The 24,553-nt window shown below is 45.5% G+C and overlaps 1 protein-coding gene across 7 annotated transcripts in view; it reads right to left on the bottom strand.

Moving 5' to 3' along the window:
* The window catches only part of ZDHHC3 (zinc finger DHHC-type palmitoyltransferase 3), a 53,472-nt gene that overhangs the window by 21,647 nt on the left and 7,272 nt on the right, over positions 1-24,553 (bottom strand). For 6 of the 7 annotated variants that reach the window (XM_069475595.1, XM_069475596.1, XM_069475593.1 and 3 more), the window contains 2 exons: positions 16,529-16,858; positions 2,956-3,080 (listed from right to left, as the gene is read on the bottom strand). In XM_069475595.1, coding sequence (XP_069331696.1) covers positions 2,956-3,080; positions 16,529-16,834 — 431 coding nt within the window. In that variant the 5' untranslated portion in view covers positions 16,835-16,858. Of the gene's footprint in view, positions 1-2,955; positions 3,081-16,528; positions 16,859-18,348; positions 18,463-24,553 lie in introns of all 7 variants that reach the window. The other variant, XM_069475594.1, reaches the window with a different exon arrangement.

The following is a 24,553-nucleotide window of genomic DNA, read 5'->3' as shown; positions in this document are numbered from 1 at the left end:
GTGGGAGGCTCCTGGGGTCAGGGTCATCTCTAATCTACCTCTCTAAGCCCAGAGCCAAACCCAGGGCCCTCCTTAGCCAGGGGCAGCTGCATGAAGGCTCCCACACTTCAGATAGGGAAAGAGCGAGCCTGGGAAATGAGCTCAATCACGTCAGACTGGGATGTTCCAGCAGGGAAAATAAAAAGAAGACAGCAAGAAGGTACTGCACGTATAAGTTTTCATTTTACACCTCACAGGCTATGACTACAATTATCAGCAAAAAAGACATCTACACCACATTCTAGCTCCAGCTCAGAAATGGTTTTGGGAAAGACGGTGCAGTGGAAACAACGGGATCTGAGGGCAGCTCCTCACTTGGGGCTCTGGGCAAAGAAACTTAGGTTCTCCAAAGCAGCCTCAGAAGTACCGTGATCTCTCGGGGTTGTTGAGAGCACCAAATAATGTATGTAAACTGCTTAAGAAACAATACCCATATTATATACATTTTATAAGTAATCATAACCATGAGAAAGACCAAACAAGAATCCAGCAGGGGCGCCAAGCAGCCCATAACTGTCTCAGCCTCAGTGTGCATGTCTGGGCATGGGGGGCCGGGCTGTGGGCCTTGCTAAAGTCAGAGGTCTCCACCCGCTCACGCAAGAAGAACCTAAAGCCCTGCCTTGGCATCCGCATTTGTGTGAATGGCTCCTCCCACAGGATTTCCACTTGCTTCCATGGTCCTTATGAACAGGAGAATCGACATCAGGATGAAAACAGCCCTGGGTTTCAGAGTGTCTCTCCTGGGAGGGAAAGACCCACCCATATACCACATGGCCAGAGGGAACACCTACAGGTCCAAGGTCTGGGTGTACCTGTGGTACCCACCATAGACTAGGGAATAGAAGCTGTCTCAAACTCTATGGACTCTGTTGGGCAGAGAGGACCCAAATAGCTGGGCACAAACACATGGGTGCACATGTGCACCTTTGCCTGGGTGGGCAAGACTGACATCAAGCTCTGGGCTCAACCAACCATGAATAAACCCAGTCTGTCTAGTTCGCTGGGATTCTGCTTATCCAAAACCGTGGGTCCCCAGATGGCCTGGGCCACCAAGTACCACCACAAAGGAGCAGTTGTCAGCATACATTCTGAGGCAGGGACAGGCAACTCACAGGCATCCTGACTTGAGTTCATCTGAATCAGCACATCTTGTTTTGCTCAAGCTGATTTGTTTACTAGCACATAAGAAAACCTCCCTTGGATCACCCCAGGGAGAGAGGAGAGGAGGAGGTGGTGAGGAAAATGCCAAGCAGTGGAGGCAGCCGAGGGCTCATGGAGGGAAGAGAAAAGAACCACTGTGATGGCCCAAAAGTTCTTTTCTACACAGTTAACACCTCCCTGCTTCTGGTCCAGCCTTTATAAACCCAAAACACCCCTAACTCCTTACACATGCTTCTACTAATGAGTAGCTTCCACTTGTTGAGCTAGGTGACTCACACAGTTACTCATATTTGACCTTCACAATAAGCTGGGAAAGCTTATTGTGAAGCTCTTTTTACAGAGGAGAAAGCTGAGGTTCAGAGAGGGGCAGCACCTGGCCCGAGGTCCCACAGTGTGGCAAGGGACAGCACTGGACTTCCAACCCTGACCTCTGCAACTTCAAGGAGAGTGCCCCACCACACTGGCCTACGCTGAGGCACCGCGTAAGCAAGCTGGGCCTTTTTATCCAGGTGATGCTTACTTAGAAAACAGGGGCTCCTGAGCCCTAGGATGGCAGGAAAAGGCTAGACTGACGCCCCTATCTCAGGCACAAGAAGCAAGCTGGCCCAGAGATAGAACCCCCCAGGAGACAGCGGTCACCACCAGCCCTGCACAAGCTCCTCAGCACTCAGCCTCAAGCAGGCAGCAACCAGCTGGGGAGGTCTGCAGATCTCTTTCAGAGAGACAGCACAACATAAACACAATTACATAAAGTTGTATGAGTCACTCCCAAACTGGAGTTCTAGTGGACAGAGCCCTGTCTGAACTCAAAGCCAGAACCACTGCGACCCAATCCTGTCTCTAGTAGTTACTGGCTATGGGACGTCAGGGAAGTCACTTAACCCTTTGAGCCTTAATTTCCTCATCTAGGGAGGTTGTCCCTGTCGCCATATCTATCCCAGGGGTGACCAGGAAGATGAAAATAAGATGACTGAGGATGAGGCAGGGCGGGCTGAGGGGCCTGGGACACAGCAGGTACTGAGGAGCTGACGATGGCATCTGAATGCTGGAGACTGAGGACCCCCCTCCAAGAGGGGGGCCGATTTTTAGCTGCTCAGATCTCTCACACCCAAATGTCTCCACAGCCTTGGCCCAAGAAGGGTGACCTCTAACACCAGGAGCAAGTTCTTTCCTCCACAACCCCTCCCCACCCCAAACACATACCACAGTCTGAAAAGGAGACCAAGTGATGTTTTTGTATTTCTGTAATTTAGCATTTAAAATTCCCTTATAATGATAAAGTACAATTTTTAGCTAGATGTTTTCTTATCAGAAAGACTTAACAAAGAAACTGAAAACAAAAAGGGAAAACTCACCACAGCTAAGATGGGGAAATGACTTAGCTGATTTCTACAATTTCTAGAAGTTTTGTTTAAAAAGAAAGCCTGCATTCAAGGGCAACCCCTTCTTTTAAGTACTAGATATTCACAGAATGATTTTTAAGGTTTTGTCTACAGTACCCTTGTGATAAAGCTGTAAGGCAGGAAAAGCGGGAATCCCCTCAATTTTACGTATGTCAAAACAAAGGAGGGCACAGTCAAGGGCCTGCCCAAGTCCTACATCAGGTGTGGCAGAGCCAAGTCCCGGAGCAGGTATCCTGAGCCTACACCAAATGCCCTTTCCCAGCCAGCGGGGGAAGTGTGTGCGTGCAGGGGGCGGGGGGTGAGGGAGGCGGGGTGGTGGGAGGAGAGAGGAGGCGAGCCCCAGCAAGTGTACCTGCAATGGTGGGCTCGGTCGGGCTTGATGCTGCAGCATTTGGGACACTTGTACACCACCTGCCCAGGCTTCAACTGTAAACTCTCGATGAATTCTTTAGTGGCATTTCCTTTGGGCACTGCCCCCTGTAGGAAAGACGAAAGGCATCAGGGTTGGGCCGAGGGCTCAATCGGTTCTAACGTTCTACAGTGGAGAAAAGCAGCAATCACACATACACATGGACAGGACATTTTGGTACCAACATGTGGACTCTGTGTTCTGAATTATGCCAACATCAAGGAATATTTATTGATCAAGAATTTTCCTGATGGCCGGGCGCGGTGGCTCATGCCTGTAATCCTAGCACTCCAGGAGGCTGAGGCGGGAGGATTGCTCAAGGTTAGGAGTTCAAGACCAGCCTGAGCAAGAGCGAGACCCCATCTCTACTAAAAAATAGAAAGAAATTATCTGAACAACTAAAAAAATATATAGAAAAAATTAGCCGGGCATGGTAGTGTATGCCTGTAATCCCAGCTACTCGGGAGGCTGAGGCAGGAGGATTGCTTAAGCCCAGGAATTTGAGGTTGCTGTGAACTAGGCTGACGCCACGGCACTCTAGCCAGAGCAACAGAGCGAGACTCTGTCTCAAAAAAAAAAAAAAAAAAAAAAAAAAGAAAGAATTTTCCTGAGGAAATGCCATTTCGGCCACATTAATCCCTTGATTAATTTTCTACACTGAAAAGTTACATTGTTCTTGATTATTTTCTATTTTCATTTTGTTAATATTATCTTCATTGAATCCATTCTTTCCTATATAAATTTTACAATGAGGATTTGACTGACTTCTTTTTGGTCTACATTAAATTTCCTGGTAACAGTTTCTCCCTTTCTGAGTTTTCACTGGTGAGCACCATATCTAACAGTCCAGTTTTCCCAGATCAAAATTTGCTGCTCCACATTTTAATGGGTTGTATTTATTGGGATCAAGTTTTATTTTATTTTACTTTTTTACCAGTACCGTTGTTATGAAGGATTGGTAATCTATGTTTAGTTCTTAGTGAATCCATAAGCAACTGGAAGCCACTGCCCTCAGGTATTAATACTTGACTTGCTGGCCAGAAGTGCTCTTTGATTTGCTCTCCAATCCTGTTAGTATGCTTGTGAATACTTTGTGTTCTTTGGAGCCAACAGCAGAACCAAAATGCCATAAGAATCTGCTCTTGCTGTGCACTCATCCAAACAGAAGGAAAACAGGCAGTGCACAGTCTAAGCAGGGTCTCGACAACCAACCTTCACTAAGCACCTAAATGGTGCTAAGCCCTGTGCTCCTACCTAATTGCTGTGGACTCAGGAATCAAAGGTCTCTGCTTCCAAGAGGCTTGTGGTCTTTTGCAGGCTAACAAGCAATTCTAGTAAAAGGGGTTACATGCTGCAGAAGACAATTGTGTTGAGGGAGCACAGAGGAGGCAGCAGCAAATTAACCAGGGGAATCGGAATGTGCAGAGCCTTGCTAGGTAGGCCTGTGAGAAAAAAGGGATTCCAGCAAAGGAGGGGTGTGGGTAAAGGCAAAGAGGTGAGGGTGAGCACGGCATATCTGGGAGACGATGGGAAGACTGGCGTGCTGAGCCTAGGGTATGCAGTATCAGCAGGAGGCCGGACTGATGGGCAGGGGCCAGCTGTGTAGAGCACTGAATGCCAGGCCCAAAGGCTGGTGTCAGATTTTTCCTTACAGGCAGCCCAGAGCCATTATGTAACACTGGTACTTCGGGAAGAAAGCTTAGTTGCTTGTGCTGTATGGGTCAGACAAGAAGAGGGAGAGATTAAAACCCCAGACACTACTTAGGAGGTTACTGTTGATGCTCTAGTAAGGAAGGACTGAACTATGAGGACAGAAGAGAAGTGGAGAGAAAATTCAGAGATCTGAATCTACAAAATGTGTGGGGAACCAACTTAATATTGTGATGGTGGAGGGGGTGACAAAAAGAGAGGACATAAGCCCCAGTAAGGTTTCCATTTTTAGCAGCTGGTAAATGGTGGCACCCTTAAGCCATTAAGAGAGCACAGAAGAAGCAAGTGGGGAACTCCACCTGCTTGGCCCAGCTCAAACAAGAACCATGCCTAACACCAGGTCAAGTGACATCTAAGGGACAAGACTGGGGCCCTCGCTCTCCCACCCCACGGCTCCCGCATCAGGTCTGCATGACACCAGGCTCCCCTCCTTAGTGGGCACCCACGAGACAGCACCATCAGGGAAGTTAGTGCAGCATCAGAACAACAGAACCTGAAACTGCCCCCAAGTCTTGAATGGGCCCATGAGAGTGTGGTTTATTAGGGTGGACAGGTGGGGGTTTCAGGCAGAGCTGGTCGCCCCAGAGTAGGGCTGACGGGCTAAAACAGGCCACATGAGGGGTACTCAGAGCAGAAGGGATGAGGACTGGGTGTCAGAACCTTTCCTGCAAAAAGAATTCTGGGAGAGGAAGAACCACCGAAGAAACAGAAAAATCTTTAAATGCGGAGAATGCAAGGGAGCTGTGGTTTTGTCTTTTGCTAAGAAAATGACTCATAGTGGATAAAGCTTCCAACTAAGGAAACTGCAGAGAGAAATCAACCAACAACTCTCTCCTGAAAGTCTACACTGTGCCAAGCACTGTGGGAAGTATGAAGCAGCGATGGGAGCCCGGGCCTCAAACAGCGGGTGCACACACACACACACACACACACACACACACACGGATGCAGTGAGGTGGCCGAGGCTAAGCACCTGGTGAAAGGCATGGCCACCAGTGCATCAGGAGCGAAGGGGAGGCAGGAGGACTGAGGGTGGGGATCCCGGGAAGGCCAGGAAGATCCTGGGGGATGCTTCGCAGGAGAGGGGCTCCTGGGAGTAGAAAGAATTCAAGCACAGGCCCAGAGATGGGCCTTCAGACCTCCTGGCCTCTTCCTCATGTGGCTTTGCTGGGCCTCATCCTCTCCCCTGGTGAGCCTCCCCTTCTCTTGCCTCGGGGAGGACCTATTCACTCCCGAGATGGGCAGCACATGGCTGCCTTGTCATTCAGGGCAATGAGGTGCTTCCCCACTGATCTGTCTTGAGGATGAGGAACCGAGGGCTCACGAGTAGCAGGAGACAAGGAGGCAATGAGAAAATCCAAAGGAGCACTTGTCCACACACACACTCATCTCATTGGCGGAGGCTCAGGACTGACAGTGAGGTGGAGATGAGGTCTATTATACGCTTTCAACTCTCTGAAGTGTTTTCTTAAATTTTGTTTTAAAAAAATGGCATCTTGCTATGTTGCCCAGGCTGGTCTCAAACTCCTGGGCTCAAATGAGTCTCCTGCTTCAGCCTCCGAAAGTGCTAGGATTACAAGCATGAGCCCCCATGCCTGGCCAAAATATTTTGTTAAAGTTCAAAAAAGATGTAGAAACAAAATCTGGCCTGCAAAATGCAGTCAGATGTCAGAAAAACCTATGAAAAAATTTAAAAGCAAACAAACTTTGGTAGACAAGGACCTCATGGTATATACAATGCCATTTAAAATGTAGTTTTAGATATTAAATATGCTATAAAAATATATAACTACTGACATGGGAAACATCTCTGGTAGGTTATATATACACACACACATATATGAACAGGAAAAAAGACAAAGATACACCCTCTTAAAAAAAAAATAGCCAGGCATGGTGACACACGTCTGTAGTCCCAGCTATTCAGGAGGCTGAGGTGGGAGGATTGCTTGAGCCTAGGAATTCCAAGGCTGCAGTGAGCCAGCCTGGGAAACAGTGAGACTTCACCTCTTAAAACAAAACAAAGAGACATGCAAAAGTCTTAGTGGTTATCTCATGTAGTAAGATCACAGGTACTTTTTATTTTCTTGACTATTTTTCTTAAATGTTCTATTATGAGCATACAGCTTTTGTGATAAGGAAACAACGCATTAAAAATGAGCAAAAAAAAAAAAAACAAAAAACACAAAACCTCAAGAAGGAGCCATCTAAAGAAGGAATATGACCAACTTTCCTTAAGTGTGTAACCAAAGTGCTATTACTGTCTCATCTTGAGACATCCAAGGCCCCCCCGCCCCCCCGAGGCACTGGTGAAGGGCCCGGGGCTGTAAGTGTTCATGAAGGCAAGACGGAGCCCAGATCACACAGCACAAGTGGATCTCCAAGGGGGCCTGGGAAGGGCCCAGGCAGAGGAAGGGGTCTCAAAAAGCCCAGAGGGCCTTATTTTTCATTCTCTTTAACACAAAAAGTAATTGAGTTTGGGCAATTATGTGACCTTTTGTGATCCTGAAACCACAATACTACAACTGGAAGTCACTACTGTCATATGTACAAGAGAAAAAGTGCAAAGGGACATCATGTCCCCCCAGGACATGAAGCCGTGGGGCTGAGTTTTCCTAAGTGAAAGCCCAGGTGGTTTTTTGTTCAGGCTCAGTTTTTAAGACGGTCCCAGCCACTAGAATTTGCTGTAAACCCCAAAAGACCCTACGTAAAAGGCTATAAGAGGAAACCCCTAAACCGTAAAGGGCAATCAGAGCTCTCACGTGGTATCCTCATCATTGCCTGTTATTCCAGACCATGATTAGAGACCTCCTTTAGCAGCTCAGCCTTTGGAAAAGTATGTCCCTCCATTTGCATAGATCTCCTGGAAGGCTCATCCCCATTCAGGACAGGCCCTGCTGCCCAGCCACCTGCGCCCATCGCTCAGAGCCAGAGAGCAGCTGGGGCAGCCTGGGGACCGAGGAGTCTGTGACACACAAGCTTTCTAGTCTCTGCCTCATACCGACTCTCTTGTTTTCTTTCCTTTCCTTCCGTCTCTCTTTCTCTCTTTCCTCCCTTTCCCTTCCCTTTCCTTCCTTTCCTTTTTTTTAAGGATATTACGCTCTTCTGGGCTCATCTCCACAGATGAACTAAGGACTCCTGGTTATTAGCTCATGGTAAAGAACTCTGTTCTGCACAGTCCTGGACAGAGGGCGGCTGGAAGGCCTGCTGAGACAGTTTTGCCACTGCTGTCCCACTTGCACTACTGAGACACACCGGCTCCTCCCATTCTTACACACTTCACAGGGATGTCTTAAAGATCCCACATTACTGCAGCCTGGCAGATCCAAATGCACTGAAGTAATACTTGGTCATGATTTTTAAGAAAGAAAATATAGATGAAAAAATGAAAAAGGGAAAACTCACTTTTTGATCACCCAAGAGGAGTACTACTAACATTTTGAAGCACATTCTTTCAGTCTTTTCTCTTTGTACACAGTAAGCTAGAAACACTTTCAAAAATCTACAGATCCATAAAAATGGATCATATAGCTACCAAAATATATATTTGGCCCCATAGTGGAATCAGTTTAAATCTAGTGTAAAAGAAGTGTGGAAGCTGTTAAAGCTTTTCTGCTCTGGTCATGGCAAAACTCTCTTTCCAGCCTCTCTGCACAGAGCTCTGAGTTCCTGGGGGAAAGAATGTAATGTGTACATGTGCGTGAATTTGGGGGTAGGGGTGGGGTATGATGTGCCTCCATCAACCGTTCCCCTTCTAGTACCTTCTTCAACCTGTGCCCACTCCCTTTCCTATTTCAGAGAACATTGAGGATGCTGGAGCTAAATGCCTTGCACAATTCCTCACCTCCCTGAACCCACCAGTCCCCACTGTCTTGGAGGATGAGGCTCCCAGCTGACCCTGGCTCTCAGGGACCCCTTACTATTACCTCTGAGCTTAGCCCTGTGTTCTTAGCCAACTCCACACCCTCCCCTCCGCTTAGTAGCTAAGCTTCTTGAAGCACTGTGTGCTTAATGTCTTTGCTCACCTCTCACTTACTCTTTAGTCCACTGCTTTCTGGCACCTGTGCCCTCCACACCAGGAAACTGTTCTTGACAGGCCATTGAGCAACTCCCTGTGGCCAAATCCAACTCTTAGCCCTCATCTTCCTTGGAGTTTCTTCACTGCCCAGTCCCTCCTTCCTGTCTGGGGGGGCTATGCCTCGCCCCTCTGCTTGTGACCCCGCCCATCCTGGTCACTGGTGTTCCCCAGGGATCCATCTGCAGTCTTATTCCCTGCTCATGCTGCACTCTCTCCTGGACAATCTTTCCTACAATCCATACTTCCTCTATCATCACTCAGTGATGATGCTCAAATTCCTAGATCCAACTTGGGCCTCTTCTGGATCTTCAGATATGTCTACCTGGCTGTCCCAGAGGCATCATACACAGCTAAAACTAAACCCATCACTGCTTTTTCCCTGAACTGTCATCCCAATTCTCCCTTTCCTGGCCCATGGCCCATCCATGTACCCTGTCATTGGAGTAGAAATACAGTAGCCATCCCCAATTCTTCTAACCTTCTACCCCATTTCCTTCCCACTCTACCAGGTTAATTTTGCCCAAAACTGTGCCTTGAATTCTGTGTGTAGCTCTCCCTGCCAGCCACTGTCATGCCTTAGTTCAGCCCCATCAAGACCTGTCCCAGACTATTGGAGAATCTACCAGGTTTTCCTGCCTCTAGCCTCTCCCTCGCATCCTGCAGCCCCACCTCTATTCTTTCTCCCCACTAATTTCCAGAGTAAACCTTCCAAAATGTGAATCTGATCACATTATTCCTCTGGCCTAAAAGCCTTCACTGGATCCCTACAGGCCATGGACCAGAGTTTGAGCTCCTGGGCAGGGCTCACAAGGCCACCCCAACCCAGCCCTGGACCACCAATCCCTACCCAGTTCCTCCCTGTGGTTGACCTGGAGTTTCCCAAAGGCACCATGCTCTCCAAGTTTTCCTTTCTGCTCTAGGGGCCCTGTTTTAGCATCACCCCAACTGCCCCTCCCCTCCAGCCTGCCAGGCACCTCCTTGCCTCTAGCACCCAAATCAGAACCAACCTAGGGATCACCTCCTCCGCCTTCTTAATGCTACACCCATGGCAGAACCCATCATTTGGTCTTTGTGCTCACACAGCTTGTATGTGTATTAGAACACATCATTTAATTACAAACCATCTCTCGTATATGACTGTAAATTCCTGGAGGACAATGTCTGTCAGTAGCCCAGCAAATTGCCCTGGGCCTGGCATGAAGAATGTATTCAATAAACCCACAATGAATGATAATGATACAACATTTATTGAGCGTTTATATGCCAGGCACAGTTCCAAAGGCTTTGTGACAAAACTGTATTCTGTCAGTTAATTTGGACAATAAACCTATGAGGCAGAGACTATGATATTCCTCATTTTTTAGATAAGGTAACTAAAGCAGGGAAATCAAATAACTTCCCAAGATAACATGGTTAATAAGTGGCAGAACTAGGATTCGGACCCAGGCAATCCAAATCTGGAAACTATGCCACTATCAGAAGATGAACACATATTTATCAGGTATTTCTATTAAGTGACTTGGAAAAGACTTTTTTTTTATTGCCTTGATGCCACGGTATCGTTCTTCTGCCAACAATCATATCAGCACACTAATATTAAGACTGAAACAGTCCTAGGATAATAAGGCCTGTTCCAGTAAGTACCTGCTCTACGACAACATGACAATGTAAAAGGACATGGTAGAAAGTGCTGAAGACAGGTTCTAGAGAAATGCCAATGATTTTGAGGATTCAACATTCCTGGCCAAGGCCGGGCGCGGTGGCTCACGCCTATAATCCTAGAACTCTGGGAGGCCGAGGCGGGTGGATCGCTCAAGGTCAGGAGTTCGAGACCAGCCTGAGCAAGAGCGAGACCCCCGTCTCTACCAAAAAAATAGAAAGAAATTATCTGGCCAACTAAAATATATATAGAAAAAATTAGCCGGGCATGGTGGCGCATGCCTGTAGTCCCAGCTACTCGGGAGGCTGAGGCGGTAGGATCGCTTAAGCCCAGGAGTCTGAGGTTGCTGTGAGCTAAGCTGACGCCGCGGCACTCACTCTAGCCTGGGCAACAAAGCGAGACTCTGTCTCAAAAAAAATAAAAACCAAAACAAAAACACAAAAAACAAACAAACAAACAAAAAAAAACCAAAACAAAAAAAAACATTCCCGTCCATTTCAAGCAACAAGAACGAAAATTGTTTTAGGGCCGTGGGATTAAGGCCTGTGCATACCTGTTGGTCTAGGCAGAAACTCTCCCTCTAACAACTCTCCCAGGAGCACGGTGACCAGCCCCAGGCCTGCATCACAGGGCCACCTGTCCCCTCCACAGAAAACTAGGAGGTAGGTGGTCCACAAATGGGTCACTTTCTCCCTCTAGAGCCAGAAAGATCTTCCCATTGGTGTTTGTAAGTTGCTCAGTTGCAGATGTGAGAAGTTGCCTGGCATGAAGGAGGATGCAGCAAGCTACTCAAACAGACCCCGAGGCCAGTCCCCTGACCTGACCCAGGGAATATGCCAATAACTTGGGCAAGATGGGCGAAGCCTTTCTCTGGCTGCATCCTGCACCCAGCCTGCTGTGGGAGGACCCACGTGCTACTCCTTCTTTGTGCCCCCACGGGCCCGACATTATGCTGCTGCACTACCCTGCCAAGAAAATACATGCCAACTGGTTCTGTATACAGCACGTGCTCAATAAGGCTGCCAAAAGAGACTCCAGAAGGGAATACCAACTGCACGTTTGAAGTGAGCTCCAACATTTCCACCGATGATTTTTGGCAGCTGAAACTAAAATCAGTGGCCTGTAGCGGTCTGAGATTGTCACGGAAGTCTGTTTATAGTGAGGTGTTCACAGGATGGGATTCCAAGGGAGGGGGCAGTGGCAGGCAGACAGATGTAGTTTTCTTTTCCTTAACATGTGGTTAAACTGAATGGATTTACAGTCATGTGCCACATAATGATGTTTGGGTTAAAGATGGACCACATGTAAGATTATACTGTATTTTTACTGTATCTTTTCTATGTTTAGATATGTTTAGATACATTTAGATGCACAGACACTTACCATTGTGTCACAATCGTCCACAGTATTCAGTACAGTAACATGTTACACAGCTAGGTTCGTAGCCTAGGAGCAACAGGCTGTACCATATAGCCTAGGTGTGTAGTAGGCTATACCATCTAGGGGTGTGTAAATGCACTCTATGATGCTGTACGATGATGAAATAACCTAACAATACATTGCTCAGAATGTATCCCTGTCGTTAAGCAACATGCCCTTTTCCCAAATTTCAGATCTGAGATAATTTATGAAGTTGATAAATGATAAGATCCAAAGAAAGGAAGCCTAAAAATATGCTGATCATAAGGATTTATACAACTGCTCTGATTGTGTAACTCTTGGCTTTGGGTTTCCTGGCAGCCAGGACAAAAAGAAACAATGTCTGTCAGCTTTAAGCATCTTCTGGGAGACAGGCATTGTCCCAGATCTGTATTTTAAAGGGAATCTCCTCAGGATTCCTGAGGGAATTCAAAGGATGAGAATTAAATGTGTTTGTGCATGGAAAATAAAAGGTGGTAGAAGTGGGAATGGGGGGAAAGAGATAGGGGCACCAAGATACAGGTTTCTGAGTCCAGGTTGTCTTCAAGAGTCTGCCTCCTCAGGGCAAGTAGAGCCCTTCTAGACCTCTAAAGGTCTGAAGTGTTTCAGGAACACAGAAAGCTCCTTTAATGACATTACACAACCTCAAAGTGGGCAAGGAGAGGGCATCACGAGATCCAACACCAGCATGACTTGCACTCCCGCCCACGCTGCCACCAGGCCAGCCTACCAGCCAAGTGAGGCGCCTGCCTGCTCCTCTGTCCATTTGTCCCCTTCCCTCTGTTTACAGGCCTGCAAAATGGCAGTCTCACCTCCAAGGTGGCTGCTTACACGTTTGGGAGCCGTTTCCCTCTTCCCTTTTCTGCTCAAACTCTATGTGGACCCATCTACTACTACATTGGAGTAAATGACTGCTAAGTCATTTACTTACAGAGGCTGCGGTGGTTGCAGCTGTTCTCATGTTACATTTAGATTAAGAATTTTAAAGCTGGAAGTGGCACAATAACTGTGGGGAGACCATAAGAAGTTTGTTTTTTTGTTGTTGGTTTTTTTTTTTTTAACTGATAATGCTAACAAATCAAAATGATACACAGTGCATACATTGTTTAAAACCTTTGGATGTAAGTTCTGAAAAAATCCCTGCAACATGAATTCTTCAGATAGGCAACATTATAATCCCATTAGGGAAAACCTGAGAACCCTGCAGCAACCCCTTTCTAAAAACAGACTCCTCCTGCAATGTTAGTGAGGAACCTCTAATTAATCTGCTTTTCATCTGAGGTCTGGACTCCCAACTCTACTCCTTGGAAGCCCAGGGTGCCCCACCTCTGCAGCCCTACTTCTCTTGTTTTACATCCTGTGTTTTGCATAAGATGTCATGTGCTGGGGGTGCAGAGAGGCAGGTGGTGGCATGAAGATCCTGAGAGGGGCACATTTGTAGGACACGCTTTGAGTTGCTCCCCTTACTGAGGGTAGATATTTAACAAATTCTTCATTTTTTGGCTCAGTTCTCTTTTAGGCTACCAGCAAAATACACCTATGAGAAGCTAACTGCTGTTTGGGATACAGTCTGAGGCTTTCACTCATTTAGGATTGGAAATGGAGCAATACACCACAGTGAGAACCGTGGTCTCCTGTATCCACTGCAAGGGCCAGCCCACAGAGGTGCGTGGAGAGGCTACACGCTTCAATGTGGTGTGTAAAAGAATACACATGTGTGAGGGCGGTGGGAATAGCAGGGGGAATCTCCTCTCCCACCGCCCAACATCCAGTTCCCAGGTTTCGCATGCCGTTTATAAACCAACAACCTCTACACTCCACTCTCTGATCCTGACCCTCCACCAGCTCCAGACTGGCTATCTACTGCCCACCTAGCATCTCTGCTTACACGTAATATAGGGGCAGTTTGGCCAGAACACAAGCCTCAATTTCTCCTCTAAAATCCATTCTTCCCCAGACTTTCCCATTCAATGTAAGGCACCCGCAATATCCCGGCTGCTCCAGCCAAGACTCTAGAAGGCACACTCTGTGATCTCTCTTCATTCTATCAGCTTTCTGACAACAGTTCTCAGACATGGCTGAACATGAGAGAAATGTGGAAGCTATAAAGCATCCCAATACCCAGGGCCCTTTCTCTAGGCCAATTAGAGTAGAATCTCTGGGGGTAGGGCCCAGGCATCAGTACTTTTAAATAGCTCTCCAAGGAATTCTGCAGTGTAGCCAGGCTTGAGAACTAGTGGCTTAAATAGACTCCAGATCCAACAACGGCTTCTCTCTGGCTTCACTGTTCTTACCTTGGGCCGAGCCATCACCATGTCTTGTCTGGACACCTGGAATACCTCTAGTCTCTCACTTCTACTTGTCACTCCTTGAACCTCCATTACAAGCACAAAGCAAATCAGATCACATCCTGCCTCTCTGATGGCTTCCCACTGCACATAGAATAAAAACCCACGTTCTCACGAGGCCTATGAGGCCCTGAAGAATCCAGCCTCTGAGGCCCTTTCCGCCTCTTCTGGTCTCTCTTGCACCCACTGTGTTTTGATCACCCTGGTCTTGTCCTATTTCTTGAACGTGCTAAGCACACTTCCTGCCTCTGGGCCTTCGTGACTACTCTCTCCTCCGCCCTTGGATCTTCATTTGCCTGGATTGTAGCTTCAAGTTATTCACATCAGCTCAAAAGGTACCACCTCAGAGAGGCCTTCTTGGACCACCTTGATCGAAAGTAGTCCCCCTTCACCCTAGAAAAGTCACTACCATACCACCCAGGTCACATTGTTTTATTGTCTTTAAAGCACTCATCAGTTTCTGAAATACTTTGTTCAATCATGTCTTCACTACCTGGCCCCACCATGAGAATGTGAGCTTCAAGAGGACAGGGATTTTTGTCTGTTTTGCTCATAGCTGTATCCATTGCCCAGAAAGGAATCTCTCACAGAGTAGGCATTCAGTAAACACAGCTATTCATTTTATTCCCCACCAGTGCCACTCCTCCTCACCACTGCCAGAGTGATCCTCGTAAAGTGACAATTTTGTTTAAAATCCTCAGGGGCTCCAGACTGCCTCTCATTATCCAACTCCTATCCTCCCTCCTCTTTAGCACCCCATCCACACCATCAACCCAAACCCATTTTCTCCTAAGTTCCCACCATTCCAAACAACTCCTGGCTGCCCAGAGGAGCCACACTCCTGCATTGCTAAGTCTTTGTGCATGCTGCTCCCTCTGCCTGTCTTCTTGTCCTCAACGTCCACTGCTCTGAAAAGAACTGGCTCGGACATTACCTCCTCCAAGCCGTCACCCCTACCTAGATTGGTTTAATGTTTTCCCCCAGCAATCCATGTTTCCTTCTGCCATAGCCTTCATCACACAGGACCATCCTCACCCGTGTTCTCCAAACAGAGGGCACCTTGAGGGTAAGAACAGTACCTGGGGCTTAGCAGACACTAAATATGAACTGAGCAAAATAATATCTTCTACTTCTGTATTCCCAATAGCAAGAGCATCATAAAAATTTCTAAATAAATCCTTGTTTTCAGAATGACAACACTGATGCTGCTGGGAAAACTCTTTTATACCCCTGTGCTTGGGGGGACTTACAATTATACCCGCATACTCTGCCTCCTTAAGGTGATGGCTGTTCAGTGCCCCTGGGTGTGAACACTGCGCCCGCAGGCCCCCGCCTCACACTGGGTTTGGTCTCCCTGAGGCACATGCGTGAGAAAAGGCCTGGTCTGGACCAGTCACTGGCATGTAATTCAGTTGGGAAAGCTGCCTTCCCTTGGGACGGATTAACAATCCACCACCTGAACCAGTGGGAAACGGAGCCCTTCGAGGACAGGAACTAACGCAGGACCCCACCATCTTTACTGAGCTTTCCCTGGGGCTCACAGAAATGAATCTGCATGGCCAGTGTCACTGCCAGTAGCAGTGTTCTCCCTCTCTTAATTTAAACACACACATCCCACGCACTGAAACAAGCCACAGGAGGTCTTTATCAAATAACGTACTCTCTTGTTTTTCCCATACAAGAGAATGAACAGGAACAGAGGGGTTTAATACCAGGGTGCACAAACACTCAATAGCCACGTGCACAGCTTGGTATATTTAGCTAAGTCATCGAGCAGAACACCACTGCTTTACCCACAGATATTCGCCAAGAGGCACTTGTTGCGGCCTGAAACAGGCTTGTCCAGCTTTTCAGGAAAAGATGAACCTCCCCAAGCAAAGTGAAGGTCATTTCCGTGTAGGTTCCTGGAATTGGATGTGGCTTTAATTTCAAATCCACCTAGCTCCAGCCCTGTCTTCACTGGGAAGCCCCATCCTGACCCAACCCTCCAGCATGCTTTCTACTCTGTCCCAGCCTCCAGGGCTATCTGTGCTTTGCTAACCAGAGGCCAAGTTGCCCCTAGACCAAGCCCCTCCCACAACAGGCCCAACTAATGTATACGTCAATGTGCATATTCAACCAAGATCAGAATTCTAATCAGAATTCCATAGAACTCTGAATAAGGGGATCCACTTTCCCGCCCAGCCCTGGCTGTCCTATTTCCCATAGTCCCAAGGTCCAGGGGGAGCATGCAGGCTGCGGCCATGCCAGGGCCAGAGGAGGAGAGTGTGGGCTGGTCAAAACAAGCCCAGACATACTCACGGGGTCCGTCAGCATGGCCCGGCAGTGGGAAGCCAGGGCCAAGAAGGCCAGCAGGTTGAACACAATTCCATTGATGATGCTGTACACGTAGTCTCGGGATGGAATCAGCATGACAAAGAGGACCACAAACTCCGCATAGAGGACCAGAAACCAGGTGACAATGGCACAGGCAATGCCACAGCCGTCACGGATAAACCACATGGTTCCCACAGGACCAGGGTAGGGTGGTGGGACACACTTCTCCGGCTGGAGGTATTCTGGTTTCCGCTCAATGTCTCGGAAGTGGTGGGTGGGGATAAGCATCATAAGCTATTCTGTCCATACTGGCATCTGAAAGAGAGAGGAAAGAACCCAGAAACTTGGTGTTATCTTGTCATCAAGGAGACTTGACAAAATCACCTTTCCAAAGTGAGCCATGAGTATCTACGCACAAACCCCTTGCAGAAAAGCTGCCTAAACTCGTTCACTTAAAATGTGAATTCTCATTGCTTCTTGGCCTCTTGGCTAAGATCAAGTATAGTAAAATGTGAGTTCTCTTCCCTACTCCTGAGAGTTAACTTAGTCTTTGTGAAACAGCACCACTTTGCTCCAGACCTTCCCGTGACAGATAATGAAAAGGGAGCCTCCAAAGGGTAAATGTCCCACCCAAGGTGAGCTAGAGCAGGAGCAGCAAACACAGCATGCCAATGCGGAGGCAGGACTGGAACCCAGGTCTCTTTGGCTATTAGGGATCTACTGGGCAGAAAGTGCCTCAACAGATATATTCAAATTCTGACTTGAAAGGAAGGGAGAGGGAAGGAGAGAGGGCGAGGGAGAGTTCAAAGACGTTTTCCCACCACCTGGCTATGGGGCTTTGTAGGCCTCTGCTTCCTCACCTGTGGAAACACCCACATTGCAGCCCTGGCCACCTTCCTCCCAGGGTTGCTGGTGTGAGGCTGGAGGTGATTGTGATGAACAATATAGATTGTAACACTCTGTACACCTCACAGATTGTGCACAAATACTCTCTCTAGGAAAGGCATCATTCCTTTGGAAATAAATGCTGAGCAAAGCACCCTTTCTCCCTAACAGCTGCAACTCGAGTCTTTGGGGACAGCAATAAAATAACTAAGAATTGATAACTATAGTCTATCTGTCTACAGCATGTGCTACAAGACGCAGAAAGCTCAGATTTCCCTCCTCTTTTTTTTTTTTAAATCTTAACCTCTCTGGCCTGCTTCATCACTAACCAGGCTTCTCGGTTAGAAACTGTGATGGCTCAAGCTTCCCACCAGATGTAGGTGCCATGGAAAAGCCACCCATAACACAAGCTATGACACAGGCAAGTGATAACCCAGTCTTTTGAGACCTCAAGTAACTACACAGCAGGGGAAATCACTCAACAGCCACAGTGGCTATGTGTGAAGACTGTGGCTCTGAATGGTAAGGGCAGGCTTTCAATGGTTGTGTTGAGTTATCCTTATCCTTTTTTCCAATTTTCCTTCTTCCTCCAATGTCCTCACCCCCACCAAAGAAAGAGCATCTGGACTGAATACAGTACAGTCATGAAAGTAAGAACGTATCCACAAAGCTGAGAGGGCAGAGCAGTAACTACTACTCAAAATGACAGACATTCTAGAGTCACAAGTTGCACAGACTAATAATGAAGAATAAGGACAGGGTCACCCTTCCCAAGGTGCCAGAGAACTAATGGCCGAAAGGCAGTCAAATATGTGCCATGTACTTGTCCAAAGAAACATCAATTCAACAAATACAGTGACTGTCACATGCTGGGCACACTACCAGGGAACAAAAAGTCATGACACATATAGAATAACTACCTCCTCAAGCAGAGTAAAAAGCCTTGGTTCCCGATGGTCCATCAACCAGAATTTTCTAACAAAGCAATCCTGTGCTCTCCAGAGTACAGTGGCAATTTGGGGCTGCCAGATAACCTAAAAACATTAAGAGATGTGGGTATACCTGCTGCAGCACCAAACAAAAGGATAGTAGAAGATTACAGACCAGGGATACTAAATACTAAAATCTTAAACTCTGTTCAACCAAAACCAAACAAAAAAGCTTGACAACCCACAATGATTCAACAGCTCATTGAAGCTCAACATTTTGACAACCTCCAGTTGCAAGGATTTTTTTGGTATTTCCTGCTGCCATACACATTTGTATGTGTATCTCCTATGTTTCCATAATTACTATTTAAGTTCAAAACCAATAAAGTTTAATTGGACCACAACCACACCATTTGATTATATGCTTATATCGTCTTCGGTGGCTTTTGCACTATAATGGCAACAGTTGAGTAGTTGTGACCCATGAGCCCTAAATACTTACTCTCTGGCCCTTCACAGAAAGACCTGCTGATACCTAGTCCTAAGCAGTTGTTGCCCACCAAATAAATAACAGAGCCACCACGACCCCTGCTTCCCCTGCAGATCAGGCTGGTGTGATGAGATGGTCAGTTATAACTCACCCCACCCTGGCCCCGCCTGTGGCAGCATAACCTCCCACAGTCTGCAGCCTGAGGGCCATCCCCCCAGAACCTGTGTACTCTATCAAACTGTTCTTTATTATAAATGGCATGGTTGTCATAAATGGATGATTACTGAAAATAAATTTAGAATAATTGTCTTGTTTAAAGACCCCCAAGGCAATCACAGCAGCAACAAAAATAAATGAATGGGACATGATTAAATTAAAAAGCTTCTGCACAGCCAAAGAAACAGTCACGAGAATAAACAGACCACCTACAGAATGGGAAAAAATTTTTGCATACTACACATCAGATAAAGGACTGATAACAAGGATCTATTTAGAACTCAGGAAAATCAGCAAGAAAAAATCAAGCAACCCTATCAAAAAGTGGGCAAAGGACATGAATAGAAATTTTTCAAAAGAAGATATAAAAATGGCTAACAAACATATGAAAAAGTGTTCAACATCTCTAATCATCAGGGAAATGCAAATCAAAACCACAATGAGATATCACTTAACCCCAGTGAGAATGGCCTTTATCAAAAAAACCCAAAACAACACATGTTGGCGTGGGTGTGGAGAGACAGGAACACTAATACACTGCTGGTGGGACTGCAAACTAGTGCAACCTCTGTGGAAAGCATTATGGAGGTATCTTAAACAGATTCAAGTAGACCTGCCATTTGACCCAGCAATCCCATTACTGGGCATATACCCAAAGGAAAAAAGGTCATTCTGTAACAAAGGCACGTGTACCCAAATGTTTATAGCAGCACAATTCACAATAGCAAAGATGTGGAAACAACCCAAATGCCCATCAATACATGATTGGATTAGTAAACTGTGGTATATGTATACCATGGAATACTACTCAGCTATAAGGAATGATGAAGATACAACATCTCTATGGTTCTCCTGGAGAGAGTTGGAACCCATTATATTAAGTGAAGTATCCCAAGAATGGAAAAACAAGCATCACATGTACTCACCAGAAAATTGGTTTCCTTGATCATCACCTAAATACAAACCTGGGAACGACACCAATTGGACATCAGACTGAGGTGGGGGGTGGGGGAGGGGATGGGGGTATGCCTACACAATGAGTGCATTGCGCACCGTTTGGGGAGTGCTAACACTTGAAGGTGCTGACTCGGGAAAGGGGGGGTGGGGGAAAAAAATATGAAACTATTGTTTTTAACTTGCACTGTTCACTTAATAATTTATCATGAATATTTCCCATATTATTTCATATCATTGTACAAGAAATAATGTATACATTATGAGGACATACTGTATCTAACAAGATATACTGTTAGACTCTTTGATTCTGTAAAATAAAAAAAAAAAAAAAAAAAATTGTCTTGTTTAGACACTTCCAGTGATAAATTATGCTCATAGCATATTCAGAGTAGTTGACTGACAGTTGCTCATTTTTAGTTGTACTTATGGCAATGACTTGGCTAAACTAGAGTTATGTTTTATATGCATGGTTTGGCTGAGGAATAAGCCCTTCCACATAAGTAAACTTTCCAGGTAATTATGACTTATTTTGAAGAAGAGATACATTTTATTTTATTTTATTTTTGAGACAGAGTCTCAAAAACTGGTTGCTCAGGCCTCTGGGGCAGGCCCTCAAGGAGGACGGTGAACCCCAAATCCCCAACACCACCTGCGGCCAGCGCATGCTCTCTGAGGGGCAGCCTTCGCTAGATCCTCCCTCGCCCCCTTGCCCAGTTTGCTCTCTAAGGTCTCCTCTCTTCATTCAATTCAATTCAAAAAGACATTTATGGAACAGCCACTAAATGTAAGGAACTGTGCAGAGGCTCTCACGGAGGGATAATGAGGACAATAATGTGTGTGTGCTGCTCTGCTCACGCCCTGCCATTCCCCTTCCCTGGCTCCCAATCTGGTAAGACCAGTCCTATTTGCTTTTTTCTAGTAACTTGCAAGTCCCATTTTGTTTAGCTTTGTGACCTGGTATCTTGTATGACTGTGCTCAAATCAATAGTTCTTGGTGAATGGCCATGTATATCAGACAGACACACCTACAATAATGCTAACACATAGATGACTAATGAATTGCACAACAAAGGGGCAAATAGTATCAAAAAAAAAAAAAAAAAAAACCCCAAAGCCAAAAAACAACAATCCACCCAAAACCCAAAGAACCTAAAAGCGAGATAGATAGACTTTATCATGGTAAGGACTTCTGAAGGGGTGGGATCTGAGCAGGGCACAGAGCCAGCAGTGTACTGTTCCGACAAAGGCAAGGGGGTGGGTAGGCCAGGCAGGGGAAGTGGTGGTGCTGATGGCAGGGCTGGATGTCCAGGGCTATATGCATGTCTGTGCACACACACAGGCTTTGCAGAGAAGGGGCAGGGAGTAATTGGAAATGAAGCTTTATAGGTAGGAGAAGGTTGTGCTTTAGAAAGACTTTTATTAATAATTTCATAATGAGATGGGATTTCACCCTGGAGGTACTGGTAAGCCACTGAAGTTTCTGAGGAAAGTTGTGAGGGGCTCATATCCATGCTGTAGCAAGGGCACTCTGGCAGTATGACAGGTAAGGCAGATGAGAGGGCTGAGTCCAGAGGTTGACAAGCCCAGAGAGGCACTAAAGAACTGAGTCTCATTTTGGTGGTATTGGGTTTTCTGCTCCTCCAAGTGGATAACACTTTTCCAAGGAAAGATCTAGAACAAGGATCATTTTGTAATTCTAATTATAGGAATATACATTGTATTTTTTTGGCTAAGGGTTTTATAGCACTAAAAAGAGAGCTCCTTTATAGGTTAGTAATACATGTTCAAAATACTTTTTCTTCCCACCCGACATAAAAGTGCACTGAAGCTCAGAAAAGGCAAAGGAACTAAGCCTGAGGGGTAAGGAAGTCATAGGAGAAACAGATTTCCAGACTCAGAGGGGTTCTGGAGCTCCCTAGAGCCAGCAATCCTGATAAGATGTGGTGTCAGAACGATGATCTGAGCTCTGTGGGGGGCAGCGTGTGGTAAGTCTAAGGAAAGCAGCCAGTCTTCCTAGAAGCCAAAACCAAGAAATGACTGACATAAGTGTTAATTTTCTTTAAAAAACCTGCTTCTGGTCCAGAGAATTGCCTCAAGATATATGTATAACATTTGTGCTTCATGACACCTGATCACAAGTGTACCCTTCCACTAACCTAAACAGACAGACACAAACATATTCAGTGAAGTGGAATCTGGGGCCCCATGAGCCTGAGGGACTGGGTGTCCCCAAGGACTCCGATCCTCTCAGATTGCCAGCAAGTCCTATGTTACCTGCTTTCTTGAGACAAGATCCTATACTGAAGTCATGGAGTAGTTCAGCTAGATCTAAAACCAAATCCTTAGAAGCATCTCAAAGTACTTGGTGAGAATTCCTTTTCTAAAACCCCCACATTCTCACATCCATACATGCATTCACAACAGCATCTTGGGACTGTACAAAGTAGCATTAAACAAAGGGCAATGAACCCAAACCATTAAGGCTTGTATGAAATATCTGTACACAGACTGGTTCAACAAACTCAAAATCAGGTGAAGTTATTTCTCCTTGGCTTAGTGATAAGGATCATCCAAATACTTAAAAAAAAAAAAAAATTGAGGGATTAAACTTTCTAGGTCCTTACAAGTAGGAACCATATAGTTGAAACTCAGTTTCATCACCTCCTTAGCACATGTCATGATCATCTGCAAGGCAGTAGAAATTCTAAAATAGGAGGCTTTTGGCTTAAGTCAAAATTATTTCAAGTGAGTGTATAAAATCTTAATAAATCTAGTATTATGCTTAACTGATATTGGGGGCTGGTCTGGTGCTCTCCTGAACTTACCACAAACAATAAATTCCCACCTAAATTAATTTTTACCATAGTTAAGTAATTCAGTCTACCCTTAAACAATCACTTAAAATGTCCACTGAATCTTTCAGGGTAGCATCTGATGTTTCTATGATAACTCTCAAATGAAATTCATCCTGATGAGTATAATGAGAACCTTCTATGGCTTAAATTATACAGCCTTAAAAATATGATGTGTGCCTTCTTTAGGACTTCTCACATTTAAGAGTGACAGACTTAAAATATAAAAGTATTCACAAGCCAACCCTGCAACTTCAAAGATGAATAAATACATCTTCAAAGATGAAGCTTTAGAAACAAATCTGGTCAAGCAGAAAATTAATTTGCCTGAGCTACAATTATTTTAATTTAATTTCTGTAAGGGTCCAAAAGAATTGTAAATTTTATGCCCATTTTTAGATGAGTCTCAGAAAAACAAAGAGTGAACCATGAATCACTGTTTGAAATATTTCATAAAAAAATAGAATGAGTCACTAAACGTTTTCAAAAAGGTAAGGGTGTGGTCCAAAGCCTATCACAGGAAAGGTGCCTTATCTTCTGCATCATGCCTGCTAGCCAAGGAAAGTGTGCAGACAGGTAGAACGAGCCCGCCTGTTTAACAAGATCTTTACCATCAAGTCTACAATGTTTCTCCCTCCACAGGAGAGTCTGTCTCCTTCTGCCTGCCTCTTGTCTTGGTCATACCCAACCTTCAGCAAAAAACTTAAAGAAAAAACAAAAAGTAAAATACTGTACCTCCAAACCAAACTTTATACATATTCAAGTTCATTGAGGAAACCAGGAAGTAGTCAGTAAGCTAAATTTTCCTTCTTGCTTCATAACCAGCCACCTTCTTATAAAACTCATTCATGCACACACTCGGACTCCTAACATTGATCATTCCTTCTGAAAAAAGTTTGGGATTTGGACAGTAACAGCTCCTCTACTTACTACAACTATTTTACTACAATTGGCTATTTTACCACTTCCTGGCTTTACTGATATATTAAAAAAATACACACCCACATATAATGTGACATAATACATGTCACAAATGTTGGATATCAGTAGCAGCTTTGAGTTGCATGTTCTACCTTCCCTTTTTATGGGTGTAGCTTATTACACGTTGCAATGATGAGAAAAATTCAGACAACTTTAAGACAAGACCACATGTAAGAATAAGTGGTTAAAAAAAAAAAAATTACTATCTGAATAAGAATTTTAGACCTGGAAAGAATATTAAGGACCATCTAGTATAACAGATTTTAGTCAAATTCTCCTGTTTTACAGAGGTGGAAATGGAGGTCCATTTGACATTTTGTCTAAAACTTATGTTTTAGGCAAAACACATGCAGTATTGCCTAGAGGAATAGAGATGGGCACCAACATGAACTGAATGCCTATTATGGTTGAGGACTTCACAAAGCAGCTTGTTTTAATTCTTACACCCCAGCACAGCAGCTTTTATTATTCTCCAATGCAGAGGTGGAAAGAGTGAGGCTCAATATTTCCAAGGTCAGATAGAGCTAGATAGTAGTGGAGCCAGGATTCAAAACCAGCTCTGCTTGTCACCACACTTATACTTTTCTTCTTAATTGAGAAAAGGGCTTGCTCTGTTTCCCAGATTAGAGTGCAATGGTGTCACAGTTCACTGCAACCTCAAATTCCTGGGCTCAAGCGATCCTCTTCCCTCAGCCTTCCA

This window comes from Eulemur rufifrons, chromosome 7 (genome assembly GCF_041146395.1).
Source record: "Eulemur rufifrons isolate Redbay chromosome 7, OSU_ERuf_1, whole genome shotgun sequence".
Taxonomy (NCBI): Eukaryota; Metazoa; Chordata; class Mammalia; order Primates; family Lemuridae; genus Eulemur; species Eulemur rufifrons.
The sequence above is the reverse complement of the archived record's forward strand: the minus strand, read 5'-3'. Positions and strand labels throughout refer to the sequence as shown.